Source organism: Eurosta solidaginis, chromosome 2 (genome assembly GCF_040869045.1).
Source record: "Eurosta solidaginis isolate ZX-2024a chromosome 2, ASM4086904v1, whole genome shotgun sequence".
Lineage (NCBI taxonomy): Eukaryota > Metazoa > Arthropoda > Insecta > Diptera > Tephritidae > Eurosta > Eurosta solidaginis.
Window position 1 is genome coordinate 6,800,384 of NC_090320.1, and position 19,582 is coordinate 6,819,965.

General features: G+C 37.7%; 2 protein-coding genes and 1 long non-coding RNA gene across 6 annotated transcripts in view; 2 read left to right on the plus strand and 1 right to left on the minus strand.

The window, feature by feature from the left end:
• The window catches only part of LOC137239190 (serine-rich adhesin for platelets-like), a 294,241-nt gene that overhangs the window by 266,301 nt on the left and 8,358 nt on the right, over positions 1 to 19,582 (plus strand). For all 4 annotated transcript variants that reach the window (XM_067764214.1, XM_067764213.1, XM_067764215.1 and 1 more), the window contains one exon: positions 10,504 to 11,518. In XM_067764214.1, coding sequence (XP_067620315.1) covers positions 10,604 to 11,518 — 915 coding nt within the window. In that variant the 5' untranslated portion in view covers positions 10,504 to 10,603. The remainder of the gene's footprint in view (positions 1 to 10,503; positions 11,519 to 19,582) is intronic.
• LOC137241945 (uncharacterized) lies at positions 15,119 to 16,575 on the plus strand. The gene is made up of 2 exons (XR_010950035.1): positions 15,119 to 15,397; positions 15,458 to 16,575. It is a non-coding gene; the product is annotated as an uncharacterized lncRNA (long non-coding RNA).
• Positions 16,303 to 18,166, minus strand: LOC137241944 (putative nuclease HARBI1). The gene is made up of 5 exons (XM_067769301.1): positions 17,777 to 18,166; positions 17,403 to 17,722; positions 17,237 to 17,340; positions 17,032 to 17,179; positions 16,303 to 16,969 (listed from the first exon to the last, which is right to left on the minus strand). The coding sequence occupies exons 1-5, from the start codon at positions 17,932 to 17,934 to the stop codon at positions 16,590 to 16,592; spliced, it is 1,110 nt and encodes a 369-aa protein (XP_067625402.1). The 5' UTR covers positions 17,935 to 18,166; the 3' UTR covers positions 16,303 to 16,589.

Consider the following 19,582-nt stretch of genomic DNA (forward strand, 5'->3'; position numbering starts at 1 on the left):
CGAGAAGGCGTATGCCTTACTCCAGCGGTTTAAGGGGCTTTGAATATGGCTGCGGTAAGTTATACCTGTCAAAAAAATCCTTTCCGGATTCATATAGAGCAAACAAAACCCTTATGTGTACCACTCCCGAAGTCTAAGCGTAATATATTTTCGGTTACAAAAAGGACACACACTGTGCCCCATGAAGGTGGTATATCCCCTATAAAGGTTGTGAAAGTATACAAATTTTTGAGAATGTTTGCCAAGTGGCAATCCTTGAAAGAGCGAATTTTCTAGATGATTTTCGAAGCTCTGCAAAATGATTGGCAATCCAACTTAAAAAAACCGCAACTCACAACGCCCTCGTTGGAGAAGTACCATCTGGCACGATTAAGCTTTTTTGGATTATGCAGAACAGAAGGCGCATATGAAAGAGCTAAATTTTTTTCACGATGATTTCAAATATTGATCTAGATATAGAGAGCACTGCTACTAAATGGTTAGAAACCATGTAAGATGAAAGAGCACTTCATATAACTTCATGCCTAGAAAAATAAATTACCGTGCATATGTCCCTTTCGATATGCTTAAAAAATTTCAACATAAGAGAAATTACCGTGATAAAGTGACTATGATGGCCAGCATCTATTGGCAAGTTGAAAAATAAGATTCAAGGTTACTTTAACTGACAACAATTTTTCGGTTATCTGCTAAATTAAGCTCCACTCAGTGTTAACAAAATATTTCAAAAACATCTGTTAAAGCCCCGTCACATAGCAGTTTTTCATTTAGATGAGTTTAACACAAGCTTATACATTATGAGTAGATTGCACGTATTTTTATGGAGAACAGTAGAATGAGCGACACTGGCGCCATCTGATATTGAAAAGTAGCCAACTCCCAAATTTTGTTGCTAGCAAATCATAAGAAGAAGAATTTGACATTTGCTTTTGCTAAGGGTGTTGGCACGCTTTGCAAGTGAAATTATTTTTCCCACTGGTTGGTAAATTTTCTAACATTTTGCGCAATTAAAAACTGTCATATATCAATCGAATACGACACAAAATATATTAACAAGTATTTTTGTTGTATAAGGAGAATGCTTATAACAGTGCTTCGCGAAATTTTGTATGTGAATGGGCAAGGCGTACCTAATAAACTTCAATTGCCAAGTCTGAAGTTCCTTCATATTTACGAATGCAACATCTTGGTTGATTGTAGCGATGTAATTGGAATGCGTAAGCTTGTGTCAAATGCATCTATATGAAAAATGTCATTGTGCCGTGGCCTTTAATCACAGGAACTGCCAATCCCATCGTTTGACAATGCTCATAGTAGTGGGATTGAAAGCTCATATTCTGCAAACGGTTTAAGAAGTTATGTGTAGATATATTTATCGCTGATAATTTACCGCGAATAAATCATTTTAGCTTGGTCACGTCGTCTGTTTTTGACAGGCGGGCTTTGAAGCAGCTAGACCAGTGCTGGTGATCGATTGATATTTTAAGAGGCTCTATCCTATGAAAAACACAACAATCCGTACGATGCTTTTCAATACACTTATAACGTTATTTTGCTTAAATGGCTCAAAATATGACGAAGTGGCATTATGTACACAACCCATGGCTAGAAGCCCAACTATTTGCCGAACAGAATAGCAATACTTCGAACTTAGTTTTCTCGTATATCCATATGATTTATTTAAGATTGAGGTCATCATTATGCGAAGCAATATCTTTGCTATCACTCAAGCTAGCTTAGCCTGACATACCAACAATGATACGTTATGTCAACTCTCACCGAAAAAGTTTGAAATGCTAATTGTTTAATATCTAAACAAAATATTTATAAAACTAAATACAGTACTTTAGTAAAAGCGAAACTGTCTACCAATTTGGTAACGAAATTAGGGAAAAGGGAAATCTTATTAATAAACGCACACTTCCTGTGCCTAGCTTTGTTATAAAAATTCTATAATTAATTTATGTAAATAAAAAATACCCAAAACACTCATGACTACAGCAAAAACACACGAGCGCTCAATCCACAAGTAGCTTTTAGCATTTCCGTTTGTACTTAGGAATATATAATTGAAACTTTATTGTGTTTGTAGGTCAAATGGTAGTTAAAATGAAAATTTTCTATGCTGATAATGATGTATAAAAAATTAGAGGCTTTTAAGTACACGCAGCTCAACGTTTGATTGTGAAGACACTCGAACTGCTTATTAAAAGTTTAAAGCTTTACAATTGATTGCCGTTGATTGCTGACTAAATAACAAATAACTATTTTTGTTTTAGTGAAAAAATATGCCATTGTAACTAAAAGAACAATGAACTCGACTCATCAAGGTAAAAATTCATATGATGCTCCTGTGCTATTACTTGTCACTGAGCTGGGGATCGACTGTTTATGTATTTAGTTATATCTATTAAAATGTTTTCATTGTAATCATTGAATTGAATTGGTATTGCAATTTCTACGTTATTAAGCATTCACTATTTGTTTAGTTGCTAAAAACATACCAAAGACTTAAGGCACGAAATTGTTGCGCAGGATCTGCTTTAAATAACAAAAGACTTAAGACATAAACTTGCTTCTGGAAATGCTTTATATTAAGAGAAAACAACTTATATAATAAATCTTAACACATAATAAAATAAAAATTGCTTTAAAAATTCTTTAACTCAAGAATAAATATATGTCTGAAGAATCAGAAAAACTATAATTTTCTTTTTCAACTTAGTCCAATACTGGCTCATGTTACATTGACGAACATTAAGTACCGTTAAAATTTAAACTATTCGTGTTAATTTTTGATCTTATACCCTTTGTCTTTCTTAGGCCAAGTTTTTCAGTACGAGGTTTAACTCTAATTAAAGTTGATCTGCACATATTCGGTATTGTTTTTGCGATTATTATGAGAGTATTTCAAGGTTATTTCAGATTGTTTGGGGAATTGGGAAGAATAACTGTAAGAAGTGGGAAGGATAACTGTAAGTAGTGTTTCGGGATTGTGCGCGATATCATTATGAGACTACTTCGGGGTCCTTTTGGAATTAACTGTATTTCAATTCGAGATTGTTCTTTGAAACATTACGGCATAGTTTCGGGACCATTTCACAACTATCAGAATACTCGCATATGATTCTCTATTGAATTACGAAACTATTTCGGGATTGCTTTCTGGATCATTTGGCCTTTTTCTGGACTATACTTGGTTCGTTTAACGCCAGTTTTGGGGTGCAATTCGGAACTATCTCCTTATAATTTAGCCCTTGTTCGCGGGATCGATTCGGGACTATCTTCGGGATATTTCAACATTATTTTCGGCATCATTGCAAAACTTTTCCGGGATAGTTTCAAGATAATTTTGAGGCTCATGGCGAAACTATTTCGGGGTCACTCGCCTTCCTCCCTCATTTTTGAATCGTTGCAGTTGAGTCGTTTTGAGCGCGACCAAGAATATTTTGTACCACTAAGATCAGATCGAGCCCTAAGCAATGACAGAAAAGTGGTTGTTGTAAAATTTCTAAACAAAATTTTTAAGCGCACTTTTTATAATTTCTTCGAAATTGAGCACTGCATATGGCCGTATAACTGGTGTGCAGTCATGTTAGTTATAATAATATTAATAACAATTGGAATCTTACCGCGATGAGAGTTAATCTGCTTATAAATTTATTGCTCAAATTAAAAAAATAGACTAGACATCTATCTTTAAGTTTCTGAATAAAACTTTTGCCGTATGAATTATTGGGTTAGTAAATATTTTTACTGAATGAAAAGAGTTGATTAAGGCAGAAATTCGTTTGCAGACTATAAAATAATGATAGCGCTTGCAATCTAAATCTATTAACACAGTGAGTGTTATAATTATATACATATAAGATAAAATTAACACCGTGCGGTTATTATTAATAGCAATTACACTGATCTTTTATATAAATTGAAATAATAGTTGTGTTATAGGAATACGTATGTATGTGTTTATAAAACCGCAGTAGCCATGCTTTTTCTCCATAACTCAATCATAGATTTCCTCTCTATTCGTTGATAACATTGATTGATATGTACAATTTGTAAATAGATACCTAGGTATGTGCGTCTGTATGTATGCATGTACGTTCATATATGGATTGGTATCTATGGAACATAAACCACAAAAATGCAGTAAAAATTGTTTGTAATCGATATGTGCTGGTTGTTGTTGTTGTTGTTGTTGTAGCAATGCTCGCCCCACCTAATAGCCGCGACCGATCACAAATTGTCATCAATATCCTCTAACGGGAGTCCAAGGAAACTTGCCGTTTCAACAGGGGTGGACCATAAGGAAAGGGGTGTTAGAGGCGTTGGTTCCACATTACAATTAAAGAGATGGTTGGTGTCATGTGGGGACACATTGCAAGCAGGAAATACATTTTGTATGTCGGGGTTGATTCTGGATAGGTAAGAGTTTAACCTGTTACAGTATCCAGAACGAAGTTGAGCAAGAGTGACACGCGTTTCCCTGGGGAGTATGCGTTCCTCTTCCGCAAGTTTTGGATAATTTTCGTTAAGCACTGGATTCACCGGGCAATTCCCGGCATAAAGGTCCGACGCCTGTTTATGGAGTTCACCAAGGACCCGCTTGTGTTTTTTCACTTCATACGGCTGGGTTCTCAGGTGCCGTATTTCCTCAAAATGCTTACAGAGATGACTCCTTAAGCCCCTGGGCGGTGCTGGTTCATCAATCAGATGTCTGTTGGGATGCCCAGGTTTCTGGGTATTCAACAGGAACTGTTTGGTCAGCATCTCATTTCTCTCCCTGATGGGGAGTATTCTCGCCTCATTATGCAGATGGTGTTCTGGGGACATAAGAAGACAGCCCGTGGCGATTCTGAGAGCAGTATTTGGCAGGCCTGTAGTTTCTTCCAGTGGGTTATTTTTAGGCTTGGCGATTATATGGGTGACGCGTAGCACGTAATCGGCTGGCTAATTGCTTTGTATGTAGTCACGAGCGTTTCTTTATCTTTTCCCCAAGTACTGCCAGCGAAGGATTTGAGGATTTTGTTACGGCTCTGAATTCTCGGAACAATTGCGGCTGCGTGCTCACCAAAATTTAGACCCTGATCAAACGTCACACCCAAGATTTTGGGGTGTAGGACAGTCGGTAGCGTAGTGCCATCGACGTGGATGTTCAAAATGGTCGACATTTGGGGCGTCCATGTTGTAAATAAGGTCGCGGAAGATTTAGTCGGTGATAATGCCAGGTTTCGCGAGGCGAAAAAACTGGAGAGATCAGGGAGGTAGCCGTTTATTTTATTGCATAGCGTATCGATCTTTGGGCCTGGGCCTGTGGCCATTATTGTGCAGTCATCGGCGTAGGAAACGATTGTGACTCCTTCCGGTGGTGAAGGTAGCTTAGATATGTAGAAATTAAACAAAAGCGGGGATAGGACACCACCCTGTGGCACCCCTTGTTTAATTCTCCTTGGTTTTGGTGCTTCGTTTCTAAATTGCACCGATGCCTGCCGACCACCCAGATAATTTGCGGTCCACCTTTTAAGACATGGGGGAAGGGTAGACCCTTCCAGGTCCTGCATTAACGAGCCATGGTTGACCGTATCGAAAGCTTTTGATAGGTCTAGCGCTACGAGTACTGTTCTATGGTGGGGGTATTGATTTAAACCGCAATTTATCTGGGTGCTAATGGCATTTAGCGCGGTGGTAGTGCTATGGAGTTTTCTGAAGCCATGCTGATGAGGGGCTAGCTGCAAATTTGCTTGGAAATAAGGGAGCAAAATGGCTTCAAGCGTCTTTGCCTCTGACGATAGGAGAGATATCGAACGATACGACTCACCTATGTTAGCTGGTTTCCCAGGCTTTAGTAGCGGGACCACCTTGGCCATTTTCCATTTCTCAGGTATGACAAAGGTGGAAAGAGACAGATTGAAGACATGCGCCAAATATTTGAAACCCTCTTTCCCTAGGCTTTTAAGCATCGGCCATGACTATGCCGTCTGGGCCCACTGCTTTTGATGGTTTAGCACGACCAATGGCGTCCTCAACCTCTTTAGCGGTGATGGTGATTGGTGACGCGCTGAATTTGTGTTTATGTGCGTGTCTATTGGCTCTCCTCTATCTTTGTCGACCGTAGGATGCATTATATATTGTCGGCAGAAAGCGCTCGCGCATTTTTTCGTGTCCGACAGCACTTTGTCGCCAAAGGCGATGGAAACTTTGTCTTTGTGCTTAGTCGGATTCGATAGGGACTTTACGGTGGACCAAAGTTTACCCACACCGGTAGAGAGGTTACAACCTCTTAGGAGCTCCTCCCATTTCGCCCGCTTGTGTTCATCCACAAGCAATCTGATGCGTTGGTTTATATCCCTTATTTGGGGGTCGCCTGGATCAAGCTGTCTTATAAGGTCACGTTCTCTCGCTAAGTTTGCGGCCTCCACCGGGAAGTGGGGCCGGATTTCGGGAATTCTTCCGGCGGGAATGAAATGTGCCGAGGCGGATTTAATGACCTTACGGAAGGCACGCTCCCCTTGGCGGGCATCATTCGGGATATGGAGGGCAGCAAAGCGGCTGTCTGTAAAGGATTTATATTCTTCCCACTTTCCTCTTTTGAAGTTTATGAAATTGCGTTTTTCAGTGACGATGAAGTCGGCGGTACGCTCAAGCGAAATAAGTATGGGCAGGTGGTCCGATGCCAATGTTACCATCGGCTGCCAGTTGACGCAGTTTACGAGTTCTGCGCTCACGATTGAGATATCTGGCGAGCTGTGACAGCTTCCTACCATACGTGTGGGGGCATCTCCGTTTATTGTGCAGAACGTCGTTCCTTCTATTTGATCCGCCAACATCTCACCCCTACTGTCCGCTCGCATGTTTGAATGCCATAGATCATGATGGGCATTGAAATCACCTAAGATAATGCGATTGTTGCCAGTGAGTAAGGCCCTGATATTAGGGCGGTATCCACTGGGGCAACAGGTGGCAGGAGGGATGTAGATGTTGATGATTTCTAGGTTTGCATCGCCTGACCGGACAGATAGGCCTTGACGTTCTTAGACATTGTCCCTGCGGTCGATGCCAGGATCAAATATATAATATTGCACCGAGTGGTGTATGATAAACGCGAGACCGCCTACATTTCCGCTCTCGCGGTCTTTCCTGTGGGCGTTATACCCAGAGCAGGTCTGCAATGCAGATCTTGCTGTGAGTTTAGTCTCTTGAATCGCAGCAATGCGGATGTTGTGCCGCTTCATGAAATCGACTATCTCCGTAATCTTCCCAGTTAGTTCATTACAGTTTAACTGTAGGATTCTGAAGTGCATAAGGGGAGACGTCGCCACTCTGGGGGTAAGTGACGGGTGACTACGCCTGGGCTGTGGAAGGCCAGGACGCAATTGCTGTTGTGGCCCTGGGACTGGGCGTCCTTGGGCAAGCATTGGGGTACCCGGATGTTTTGGGTTTGCGACCTGGCAACATGGCGCGATGAAACCCGTCGGGGAGTTGCAGACGCGGAGACCAGAACATCTGGGAAAGTGGCACCACCCAAGGCAGGAGCTGCATTTGGCGGATGTCGCAAACCTATATATTCTGTGCTGGCAGACGGTGCAAACGGGGGTAGGGACTAAGAGTCTGTTTCCCTGACCTGCACGATTGCTTTCGGAAAAGAGGGGGGAGAAGACGGGGGCAGGGGCTGATGCTCAGCATTGCTACCAACTCTACTACGAAGGTAGTAGTTATGAATGGTATCAGCTGTTTGAGTTGTTGGCGCCGTGGGGCGCGAGCAGCAGCGGGTACTTGTTGTGGCTTGCTGAGCAGCGGGGCTGCTGGAAGGTAGTGGGGGGCGCTAAGGCGTAGACTACGGGACGCCCTTGGGCGTGAACAGCAAGGAGCCACAAAAGATTTATAAAAGTTACGTGGACGTCGGGTTTTGGGATCAAGCCCAGAACAACCTGTCCGATGCAACCATCCCTTGCACGAGACACACTGAACAGAGTATGACCGTCCTAAAAAGATTCTTTTCCGGCAGATGCAGCAAAACCATTTCTCAGGACCGGGGTCATAGCTGGTCGCTATGACGGGTATATTTTTATTGAAATTATTAAGCACAGTGTTACGCAATTCTCAATAAACAATTTCAATAAAATTTTTCACAATATTTATGTAAGCTGACTATGGCACCATAAATATGCTTATGTAGTATGTTATATATATGTATGTATATAACAATCATTTGAAAAAGTAAATCAGCTTGCTTATCATTCAAATATTAAGGTATCTGTTATGCTTCACCAACTGGTCTACATCTGTAGACATTTATGTCACCTCAGGCAATAAAGTAAATCACCCTTATCGCGAGTTTTATTTTCACCCGAAAATATTCACAGTTTTTGTACACCCTATCGCAGAGGGTGGCGAAAAAATTGTTCGTGTTCGAAAAAGATTTCGCCTTATCGGCAGCTCTTTGTTCGTGCGAAATGAACAGCGGGGATACCCAAATTTGTGCACATATATTTTACAGGCGAACGAGAGGAAAAGCAAATGTTAGTAATTTTTTCTATTGAAATTTGATACTCTTATAATTATATGTACTTTTATTATTAGGAATAAATAAATAAATAATGCACAATCAGAAGCTGAGTGGAAAAAAGTGAAATTCCTGTATTGCTAAGTATGTAAATTCTATTTTTTATGACAATGTATCAGTTCTTGCTTCAATGGTGACAAGGAGTTGGTAAGAATATCTTGCAAATATTAGAATTCCGGCTTGTTTAGCCTGTAATATTGGCGAAAGTTAATTGAAAAAAAATTAACTTGTTATACAAAAGTGCTGACAATAGTAATTTTTAGCTTACAGTGAATCACTTAGCTCCAAAGGGTTGGAACTGTCCCTTAATTTCCTCCGAATCGCTTTCACATTTATATTCTAATCGCGCTCAATCAATACCAACCTAAGTACAATACTAAACATTCTTTTATACATTTTTTATTTCTATTTTTGTTATATTTTAAGGAAATATATGCTAGGTTACAAAATTTACACAATTGTAAGCAAATTATTTGTTCACTGCTAATTCACAATAGAGCATCAGCTGTTTCGAAGTGAACTTTTGTTCGCCCGAAATTGCCGATAGGCGGAAAAAGTTCAACCGAACAAAAGAAGTGAAGGCGAACACTTTTCCGCGTGAACTTCGCGATAAGGGTGAATATATATGTAAATATATAAATAATACTCAGCATGCATGTTCCACTTCGTTAGATAGATAGATGTGTATATAAAGTATACTAGAGAAAGCCTTGGGATAGAAGCAGTACTCCTAAAGACGTGGGTCCCATTGAACTGACGGCGTACGCAGTTGATGTTGCAGTTGTCATTAGTGAAAGTGCCTTCCAACAATTAGCTCTTTGATGGATCGGGTGCTTCGGGATATACATAACTGGGCATCTAATGTCGGGTTGAGCGCAGACGCGCAGAAGACTGATATGGTCTTGTTTACTAGGAGGTATAAAGTCCCGAATTGGTCTAGGACTAAGCTAGGAGGTGTGACCCTGCAAGAGAAACCATATAACAAATATCTACGAATCATTCTAGACGGTTAGTTGTCGTGGAAGCGTAGGAGAGAGTGGAGAAGGAATCGACGGTAGTAGTATAGCGAGATCAAATATTGGACGGACAGACTACCTGGTTTCATATCTATGCTTCGATGGGTATCTTGGAATCACAGAAGAGGTAGAAGAGGCGATATACGTGTATACCAATGGTTCCAGAGTAAAGGAGTAGGGTCTGCGGTATATTGTGCATATCCGAAAATAAAGAGATTTTACAAGCTGTCAGACCACTGTAGTGTAGTGTTTTTCAGGTGCTAGTAGTAGCTGTGACTAAAAGTGCACATCTAAAAGTTTGTGAGTATGTAAGAAATCCCTGAAAAAAATCGGGCTAGGATGAAATATACATCTTTAGTGGCACTTTGGGTATATGGAAATAGATAGAAATGAAAAAGCGGCTGAGCAAGCTAAACAGGACGTATCCATCGATGCTTGCATTGTAGATGTTCCAATTAGACTGGGCGATATTGAAAAAAGGCGAGAGTTGCACAAGATCGACCCAGCAGAAAGGGCGTGGAACCAAGCGTGGGGCTATGAAGTGTTGAAGATCATGTGCATATCTTTCAACCTTAGACTAACCAAATTACCCTTATCGTTGAAAAAAGGGCACTGCAGGCTTGTGATGGGTATTCTGACTAGACACTGCCTTCTCACACATGCTTAAATTGGACTTAAGATCACAGCGATAACTACATCTCTTTGGATTTTATAAAAACTCCGCACGAAAAGTTCCGATTTCAATATCGTCAAAAGGAATCTATAATTATGAGACATTTGTTCAACATGGTTTAGGTTTAGAAAAACACTTCTTCAGTAGCAAAACATTTTATTTCAAAGAAAAATTTATTTTTAATAAAAACAGATCTAACCGACTTTTCATTCATGTTTTTTTTATTTCTCTCTTTTCAATCATTCTAGCTGCATAACATCAAACTGTCAACATATAGAATATCTTCAAAATATACTAGGTCTCGAAAACATATAGACAATCCAAGCGCCAACGGTAGAAACCCTCGGCATGTTTGGCCTATTGGGTTCTTCACAAATCTACGGACTGCAGCATGAGTATAATCACAATGATGCCAACATAAAACATAAAGACTTGACAAAAAATATTAGCCACACTAACAGCACACCCGTGGCCAGTCACAAGCAACGTCATTCCACCGCAAATCACACGGAGAGTGGCAGTAAATTCTTTGCCTCACTTAGTTCCATGCAAGGCATCAAATCGCCAACAAATTTCATTGAGAAGTTTATAAAAAACGAATTGCTTAATAGCTACGATACAATTAAAAATTATAAAAACTTTCAAAACTCAACAAACTCCAGTGTTGGTAAGGGCACATTCTTCACTAGCAGCAACAACACAAATATAAAAAACTCATCATCAGCAGCAGGTGGTGGTGAAGGTGATTGTGATGTTGGTTTAGAAGGTAATAGCACTGAAGGTCTACTAGCAAGTTTCAATTGCCTGCAGGGCAGTTATCGCAGTACGAATAATGATCAAGAATTCTATGAGCCAGTGAATGTAAGCTTACAACGCAACAAGCAAATAGGGGTCAACGTAGTAGCAAGAACAACAAAACCATCAATAACGCTTACAGCGCCACGCGATACGGAAGCGGATATGACGATCAAGTACTCGAAAAACTTGCTCGCCAACACTCCAGACGAAGAGTCGCCCGCAACATTGCAAAACTATCAGAAGTTGTCGGAATGTGAACAGGATTTGTTATTGTCGCCATCCAGTGGCGCAAGTTCGGGAGAATTTAATAGCGATGCAAATGCGGGTAGCAGCAGCCAGACGACGACGCCAGTGAATAGTTTGTATAAACGATTGTCGTTTGGTGGCCGTGGTACTAAGAGCGGGACGGATAATGCGGCAGCGGCAACGACACAGTCGACGACGGCAGCAGTGACAAATGAAGTTGTAAGTAAATAATATATTTTATTTGTTTATTATAACGCAAAGCAGCGAAATATTTTTCGAAATACAAAAGTAAGCTGTTAAAAAATTAAATTTAATTTAATAAATAAAATAAAAATAATGAAAATGCCTGCAGTCAAAATTTTATTAATTAACAACAACACTAACAACACAAATGTAAAAATGGGAAAAACTGAAATATGCAAGAAAACAAATACAAGCAAGATAGCCTAGTGGTTAAGGCAACTGCAGTTCCACCGTGTGACTCGCGGTTCGAATCTCGGTGAAACCTTTGATAACATTACGAAATTGCCCGGTGATGATTACGTGGCGGTTTTCGAAATGTTACCATCGCAATGTGCCAGTAAATAATTTTTCTTTTCAGTTTATTGTAAACCGGTTGTAAGCTCATGAATTCATAAATATTAGAGATTATAATTTTGAGAGCTTATAACATTCGAATATGCTTAAAGCAAAAGTTATACCAAAAAAATATTTTAAAATTTGACAATTCATCCGGAAAATTCGGTTCAAAAAAGTTTTTTTTTTTTGTGTTTTCTTTTATCTATTTTTCTTAATTCTGGACAAAAAAAATTCCGGTTGACACATCTTAAAATTTTAGCTTAAAACATTAAAAAGCTTAATTCTTTTAAAAGTTTAATTTTTTTATGGTTTTAAATTTTAAAGACGAAAGACGTAAAAACTTATTAAAAGTTTTGCAGCTAGGCCAAAGTTACGGCAGAACAACATCTACCTGCTAGTAGTTATTTAAATATCAATCAAAAAATTAATTATGAGAGAGGTGAAATTTAGAAGTTCACGAGAAGATAAAAATTGATTTTAAAAACAAAGAACAACATTTGAATATCAAGAATCTTCATATTAAACCCCTAAAGCCTCATATTAAATATTTATATAAAAATAAAATAAATGTAAGGCGTGATAACGTCCGAAGAGGTTTTAGGCCGGGCTACTTTTAATTTTTCCTAAAAATTAGTGGCATGGGACCTACTTGTGTTTATGCGACACCGAACGGCATCTGCTGAGAGATTTCATGGCAGAAATATACTCGGAGTGCTTGCCAAACACTGCCGAGGGGCGACCTCGCTTAGAAAAAATGTCTTCTAATTGAAAAAACTTATTTCTAAAATTTTGATGTTGCTTTAGCCAGGGCGTGAACCCAGGATCTTCGATATGGTAGGCGATGCACGCTACCATCACACCACGGCGGCCGCCATTAACACTAAACATTTATTCGAATTGAAAATTCAAAAAGTTACCAATTGAGGACTTTAAGAAGTTACAAAAAAATATATATAAAAAAATATAAATATTCCACAACTTAGATGTTAAAACTTCAAGTTTCAAATGTTTGCATTAAAAAAATTCGAATATCTGAAGTTCAAGAACTGAATTCCATATTAAGAGCTGTCTAAAATTGTAAAAAATTAGAAAGAAACAATTTTGTAAATATAATATATATATATTTTAATATAAGAAACTAAAAGTTGAAAAATTACCTAACTTTAAAAATTAAAAATTCTTTTTTAAAAAATTATTTTTTTCTAATTTACTTATTTTCTGTGTATAATAATTTAATATAAAATAACTTGTAAAATATACATTTTACAAAAATTACAAACCGGGTCTTGAAGATAACCAATTAATATGATAGTTAACAAATTTTAATTGAAAAAATCAAATTTAAAACTTTCAACTAAAAATTCGAAGTTTTAACAAAAAAACTTAATAGCATATTGAAGTTCAAAATTTAGAATTTAGCAATACTTATTTATAAAAACTAATATTTACATAAGCCAACGCAGAGCTAAGTTTGGTAGCCAAAAATTGCGTTCAAATAAAAAATATGTTTGTTTACTTTTTTCGCAAATTAGTGATAATCACTTCATTAACGACATGTTAATGCAAACATCACACAAAACGCCAATGTGTTTTGTCAATATTTGTTAATCTTTTTTTTTTTTTGCTTTTATTTAATATGCAATTTAAATATTGAAAACAACAAACAACTTTATTTTTATTTACATAAGTTTATAAAATTTTTAGCACTGAGTGTCAAAAACAGCTGTGCGCTGACACCTCGCAGCTGACCAATCACAAAATTTAGTTTAATGTATTGCCACTTTTATAGCACGTACAGTTATGACGTCACTTAATGTTTTCATTTGGTAGTTAAAGGGCCAATTAATGGTGACTTATCCATAACCAGATAAAACAGCTGATCGAACCAACCTTATGGAAATCAATGTAATCGATTAATGGTGACATACCATAACGCTAAAGCCATATCCATACCATAGCCAACCAATTGGTTTTTGGTTTTTCGCCATATCCATAACCTAAAAATGTTTAAGCTGGTGACTTTATTAACTTTTTGTATATTGTATTTATTGTTTTGGATACGGTTTGACGAAGAGACTTTTTGTTTTTGGAATATGTTTATAATTTTTGCGTCTTCCTCATTTTTATGAAAATGGCAGCTTTTTAAGGTTATGACACCATTAATCGATCACAATGGAGATGGTTATGGATATGGAAATAATTATAACAGGTTTACAAAGTTATTTATATTATGTGGGTGTCACAGTTGCTTATCAATAATGTTTTAACGTTTCCAACCAAAGTTGATAACGATATTTCTTTTTTTTTTCTAACGTATTCACGATATTGCAAATTTCACAAGTCTTATCAGATTTTGTTGTAGTACTTACTACTTACTTGCCTCTGCATGACCCACAATGTCAGCAGTTATATTGCATATTAAGTTTTTGAAAGCTTTTAGTGCTCGCTTAACTTGCAATCAACAATGAATATTGTTCGTTAACGGTAATTTTTTTAGTGTTTAATGGCACGCGTCAGTTTTAAGGAAATACAAATTTACACGACAAATTAATATCGAAACGAATTGCGTTTAAACAAAGAGTATGAAGCTTTATTGGCGTACAAATGTAAGTGAATTAACTTATGTTGCAATGTATGAATGTAATCGGATGTGAGTAAGAATGAATCAAACGGCGCTTTAGCCCAATGTTAATTGCATTGTCCGCCTGAGCACCGAAATTACTTGGCTTCAGAGTCTGACTACTCAAAATGTTCGTGATGTTTCTGTGCAATTTCAACAACGACACCATTATAAGCTAGCATAAGGTCAAAGTTGGACGTAGTGTTTCCTTATAGTTAGTATAACATATTATGTAGCAAAACTAGTTTAATTAGAATAGGCCCTTTTTCGGTTGTCATTCATTTGTGGTTTCACGTTTTGGTGTATAAGAATTTTAAAGCCAAACTGAAAATCGGGAACAAAGAAACTGCTAAATCATCTGTTCCCGTTACGTTGCAAACATGTTTCCGTCAGTTAAGTTATAGAAATTTGGTTTTATGAACGGCGAGTTGAGCTTACTTCAAAATAAAATAATTATTTTTAAAGCACGGTATCCACATCGCAATAAATGAAAAGTACCATCTAAAAAAAACGCTCAATAAATGCTCAAGAAAATTTTCGGTTGTCAAGTAGTAACCACCTCCCAAAAGCTTTCTGCAACCTTTTTCTAAAGATTTGCTAGGAAACGGAGAGAACTGGGCCCGAATCGCCACATACGTGATCGTATAACTCGTCACGTAAAAACTTGTTTTTTGGATTATGACATACGTGATCGTACGATCCGTCACGTAAAATGTCACTTTTTGGGATTACTACATACGTGAACGTACTTTGTGGATCGTAAATCGGTATCGCGACAACCGTGAACGAGAGACAATTGCACTCGATCGTTCGTATTGTTATTCGATTACAAACCGGCAACCGAAAGCGAGTACAAATATATAAATATACAAAAATTTAATACAAATATAAGAGAAAATGTAAGTTATTTCTCAAAATATGTGTTTATATTTTTGTTGGACTATATTTTATTATTTAAGGACGAATTTTAACAAGCTAAACCCAAACCAAAAGGAGTGCATGGCGCAATTTATGGCGGAACACCCGAACTTGGCGAAAAACAAATTTCCCAATTCCGCACAAGGTAGAGCAACGTCCAACAGACTGTGGGAGGAGCTTTCCAAGCGTTTAAATGCTGACGGGCCACCAGTAAAAGACGCCAAAATGTGGAGGAAGGTATATATATATATATATAAAGTGCAACCAAGATACTTACAAATGTTTGCTCGTAGGTTTTCGCATATCAAAAATATCAGGCGAAGAAGAAGCTTTCCCACAACAAATTGTCCAAAAGACAAACTGGAGGAGGTCCTTATAATGAAATTCCCATCAGTGCAACTGAGGAATTGATTATAGAGGCAGCCGGACTTGAGGTCGCAGTGGACGGGAATAGTACCGTTCGCACTTTTGGCAATTCACCCGCTCATAGAAGCAGCACCGAAAATAGTGATAGTGAGAGCAACAGTGATAGTGGAACAAGCAGCGCATCAGCCAGCGCTTTACCTGGTCCATCTAGGTCGGTTACTACCCTTACACCGCGTGTAACCTCTCGGTGCAATACTCTACGGCGAGTAAGTAAGAGTGCCGAAAAATTGTCCCTGCTCCAACAAAATTTGAGTAGAGTGTCTGATTTTCAGCGCGATTTGGGGGAGAAGATTGACCGATTGGTGCAGGTGCAGGAGAGGTTGTTGCAAGTGCATGAAAGGATGCTGACCATTAAGGAGGAGAAGCATAAACTGCATCAAGAATCACATGCACTTGATTTACAAATCAAAACTTTAGAATTAGAGTCTCTAGCAATAAGTGTAAATAGAAAAAGAAGAAATTAAAATTTTATGTTAGCTTTAACAAGTTTGTATCTGAATTTTTTTAATTTTTTGATTTTAAGCAATTAAACGAATAGTCATTTCATTTATTTTATTTCTAATTTTAACATACATACTTAGCACTTAGTAAAAACAAAGTTTGTACCTGAATTTTTTTAATTTTTGTGATTTTAGCAATTAAGCGAATAGTGATTTCATTTATCTCTAATTTTAACATACATACTTAGCACTTAGTAGAAACAATTAAATGAATTCATTTGCTTTTACAAATCGTTTTTCTTAATTTTTACGTGGAATTAATTAGAGAGTGTTTTATTTGGTCTCTTATTGTTTGACCAATTGTGGTAAGATGGTTGGCTTCGCCTGGGTCAACATCGCTGATTTGGTCTGATTCATATCTTCGTACGTTGTAATCAATTTTGAACTGTATGCAGATATTATGTAAAGCTGCACACACATTGGCAAATCGTGCCACTTTTGTAGGATGATATCTACCCCTATTGCCATACCCTAATATTCTCCAACGTCCTTTAAAAATACCAATGGTACGTTCGATGATACATCTTGCTTTTGAGTGTACATCATTAAATGCGGATTCACTGGAGCCATCGGCGGGGTTTCGGTAAGGCGTTATGCACCACGGCTCTAGTGGATAGCCAGAATCACCTGTTGAAATGAAAATTGTCATTACAATAGTAATATTAACCAAAAAGCAAACACTGTCGTACCTAAAAGCCACGCATTGCTCCGCCTATTAATTTCAAACCTCTCTTGCAATACTCGTCGTTGATCTGAATGCCTCCAAACGAAGGAATCATGAGCCGCACCACCGTACTGACAGTTGATTGCCAAAATTTTATAGGTGTGATCGCACATCTGCCAAAATATTTATATAGTTAGTACAAAGAATAAAGAAAATGAGCAACAACTCACTATCATTGCGTTGATACTATGGTATCCTTTCCTATTAAAGTACATATGCTCATCCACAGATGGTCTTTGCAAGCCGATGTGTGTGCCATCAATGCAACCGATGACTGTAAAAGTAGATATTCAATTAAAAAACTTATTTAATAAATGTAATTGAACGTTTGTCTACCTCCAGGTATTTTGTATTTATCCATAAACCATTGCTTGCATTCCGAAGTTTCGTTTAAATGAAATTGTATATTTTGTGGACACAACTTGTTCTCCATTTCGAGAATAACGTGGGATGTTATCTTTAACACAGTGCTCTGGCACATTCCAACCAAATAATCACTGCCGACACAATGCTGATACCCGCCACTTCCTAGAAGAGAAAGTGTGGCAGCTAGTTGTAGAACTGGAGGCACCGCTTTTGCATCCGACTGCTTCAAGTTTAAGGCATGAAGTACAAACTGGAAAGCCTCTTTAGATAATCTAAATCGTTTCAAGAATCTGCAGAACACACATTTTTGTATACTTGTAAAACTTTATTTGCCACATACTTACGCAGTTTGTGGTAAAGCTAAAGGATCACTTTTATCTCTAAGTAGCCTCCGTGCTACTGTTTCATCTTCCTCACTATCGCTTGAACTTATATAGAAAAGTAAGTGCACATCCATTTTGAAATTTCGTTTGTTTAATAAAATTTTTAAATATTTTGACATTTCCACATCTATTGTGACATAAAAATAAAATCCACAGTGATGTGGACCTTAAAATCTATTGTGAACTAAGAATGAATTACGATACGATAGCTTTCGTATGTGGTAATGCCAATCGACCCATACGTCTGACGTATCACGTAATTGTCTTTCGTATAGTTTTCGATCCGTGATCGTATGTGGCGATTCGGGCCCTGGTTTGCCCAAGATATATGTACGTCTCATTATTTCAACGACCCTGTAAGAAAACAGTCGGTTAAATACCAGTCATAACATTGCCTATATATATGAGTTTTTATACTCAGTTGAGCAGCGCTCACAGAGTATAATAAATTTGATTGGATAATGGTTGGTTGTACAGGTATAGAGGAATCGAGATAGATATAGACTTCCATATATCAAAATCATCAGTATCGAAAAAAAATTTGATTGAGCCATGTCCGTCCGTCCGTCCTTTAACACGATAACTTGAAACTAGTAAATTTTGAGGTATCTTGATGAAATTTGGTATGTAGGTTCCTGGGCACTCATCTCAGATCGCTTTTTAAAATGAACGAAATCCGACTATAACCACGCCCACTTTTTCGATATCGAAAATTTCGATAAACACAAAAAGTGCGATAATTCATTCCAAAGACAGATAAAGCGATGAAACTTGGTAGGTGTGTTGAACTTATGACGCAGAATATAAAATTAGTAAAATTTTGGACAACGGGCGTGGCACCGCCCACTTTTAAAACAAGGTAATTTAAAAGTTTTGCAAGCTGTAATTTGGCAGTCGTTGAAGATATCATGATGAAATTTGGCAAGAACGTTACTCCTATTACTATAGTAAAAAAAAGTTAGTAAAATCGGAGAACGACCACACCCACTTTAAAAAAAAATTTTTTTTAAGTCAAATTTTAACAAAAAATTTAATATCTTTACAGTATATAAGTAAATTATGCCAACATTCAACTCCAGTAATGATATGGTGCAACAAAATACAAAAATAAAAGAAAATTTCAAAATAGGCGTGGCTTCATTTAATTTGTCTAGTATACTTTTAATGCCCCAAGTCGAACAAAAATTTACCAATCCTTGTGAAATTTGGTAGGGGCTTAGATTCTATGACAATAACTGTTTTCTGTGAAAAAGGGCGGAATCTGTTGAAGCCACGCCCAGTTTTTATACACAGTCAACCGTCTATCCTTCCGCTCTGCCGTTAACACGATAACTTGAGCAAAAATCGATATATCTTTACTAAACTCAGTTCACGTACTTATCTGAACTCACTTTGTATTGGTGTAAAAATTGGCTGAAATCCGGCTATGACCACGCCCACTTTTTCGATTTCGAAAATTAGGAAAAATTAAAAAAATGCCATAATTCTATACCAAATACGAAAAAAGGGATGAAACATGGTAATTGGATTGGTTTATTGACGCAAAATATAACTTTAGAAAAAAACTTTGTAAAATGGGTGTGACACTTACCATATTAAGTAGAAGAAAATGAAAAAATTCTGCAGGGCGAAATCAAAAGCCCTTGGAATCATGGCAGGAATACTGTTCGTGGTATTACATATATAAATAAATTAGCGGTACCCGACAGATGATGTTCTGGTCACCTTGGTCCACCTTTATAACGATATCTCGAAAAGGCGTCCACC

Excerpts from the sequence above, each read along its gene's own strand:
- LOC137241944 (XM_067769301.1), bottom strand. The coding sequence starts at position 17,934 with ATGTCAAAATATTTAAAAATTTTATTAAACAAACGAAATTTCAAAATG. Across the intron at positions 17,723-17,776 it reads TTAGCTTTACCACAAACTGC|ATTCTTGAAACGATTTAGAT; the intron begins GTAAGTATGTGG and ends TGTGTTCTGCAG. Across the intron at positions 17,180-17,236 it reads ATAGTATCAACGCAATGATA|ATGTGCGATCACACCTATAA; the intron begins GTGAGTTGTTGC and ends ATATTTTGGCAG.